At 61.6% G+C, this 974-nt stretch overlaps 1 protein-coding gene across 1 annotated transcript in view; it reads left to right on the forward strand.

The window, feature by feature from the left end:
• Nucleotides 1–974, forward strand: part of SLC12A3 (solute carrier family 12 (sodium/chloride transporter), member 3) — a gene marked incomplete at its 5' end in the record, with an annotated part of 7933 nt that overhangs the window by 4441 nt on the left and 2518 nt on the right. The window contains 2 exons of the mRNA XM_009320866.1: nucleotides 27–212; nucleotides 783–923. Coding sequence (XP_009319141.1) covers nucleotides 27–212; nucleotides 783–923 — 327 coding nt within the window. The remainder of the gene's footprint in view (nucleotides 1–26; nucleotides 213–782; nucleotides 924–974) is intronic.

The raw sequence follows: 974 nt of genomic DNA on the forward strand, positions 1-974 counted from the left end.
GCTGCTGGCCGGGCATGGGAGAAGAGACGCGGCGCGTTCCGGAGAGGCTCGGTGCCTCCAAAGTACCAGCCTTCGCCCCCTTTTCTCTCCCTGCCCGCAGACCGCAGTGCCTGGTGCTGACCGGCCCTCCCAATTTCCGCCCGGCCCTGGTGGACTTTGTGGGGACGTTCACCAAGAACCTCAGCCTGATGCTCTGCGGCAACGTGCTGATCGTGAGTCACCTTCAAAAGCCCGTTGGCTCCTTGTCCTGGGGGCTTCGGCCACCCGTGGGCGGTGGGCTGGGAAATCCAGATGCGTCCTGGTGGGCTCACAGGGTGGGGATTGAAATGTGCCCATTTGTGTGCTGCCGGATGATGGAATGTTTCATCTGGAAGCCTCTCCAGCCTGTTAAGCAATATTGATGAAGCACCAGGATGTCCCTGTGAGCTAATGGCTTCCCCTTGCCCAGTCATTGCCAACGAAAAGATGCAGTAGGACGAGGCGGTTGCTCAGAGGACGGGGGTGGTCCTGCAGCCCCGAAGCCTGAAGAGCAACTGGGGACACGTGGGGCAGCAAATGCCAGCTCATCCGCAGCCTTGGCGCTGCTGGCAGCGTGTGCGCTGGCTGTTGACTCCCAAAATTCACCGGTTTTCTTGCTGTGATTGCAACCTCCCGTGCGGGCACTGGTTACAGCCAGGTCTTGCCGATGATTTGGGAGGAGGGGAGCTGGAGGTCCTCGGTGGCAAGACCACCAGCTGGAAGGGGCCGCCTGTGCCTGAGCCCCTGCCCCTTGCTCCCCCCAGGGACCGTGGAAGCAGAAGATGCCGGAGTCCCGGCTGACGGCGGACGGCCACACCAAGTGGCTTATGAAGAGGAAGATCAAGGCTTTCTACACGGATGTGGTGGCTGAGGATCTGAGAAGTGGCGTCCAAATGCTCATCCAGGTAGAGCCACCCTCGGCCGCCGACCGTCAGGGCCCCTCCTCTTCCCCCAAC

This window comes from Pygoscelis adeliae, unplaced genomic scaffold, assembly GCF_000699105.1.
Source record: "Pygoscelis adeliae isolate BGI_AS28 unplaced genomic scaffold, ASM69910v1 Scaffold63, whole genome shotgun sequence".
NCBI classification, from domain to species: Eukaryota; Metazoa; Chordata; class Aves; order Sphenisciformes; family Spheniscidae; genus Pygoscelis; species Pygoscelis adeliae.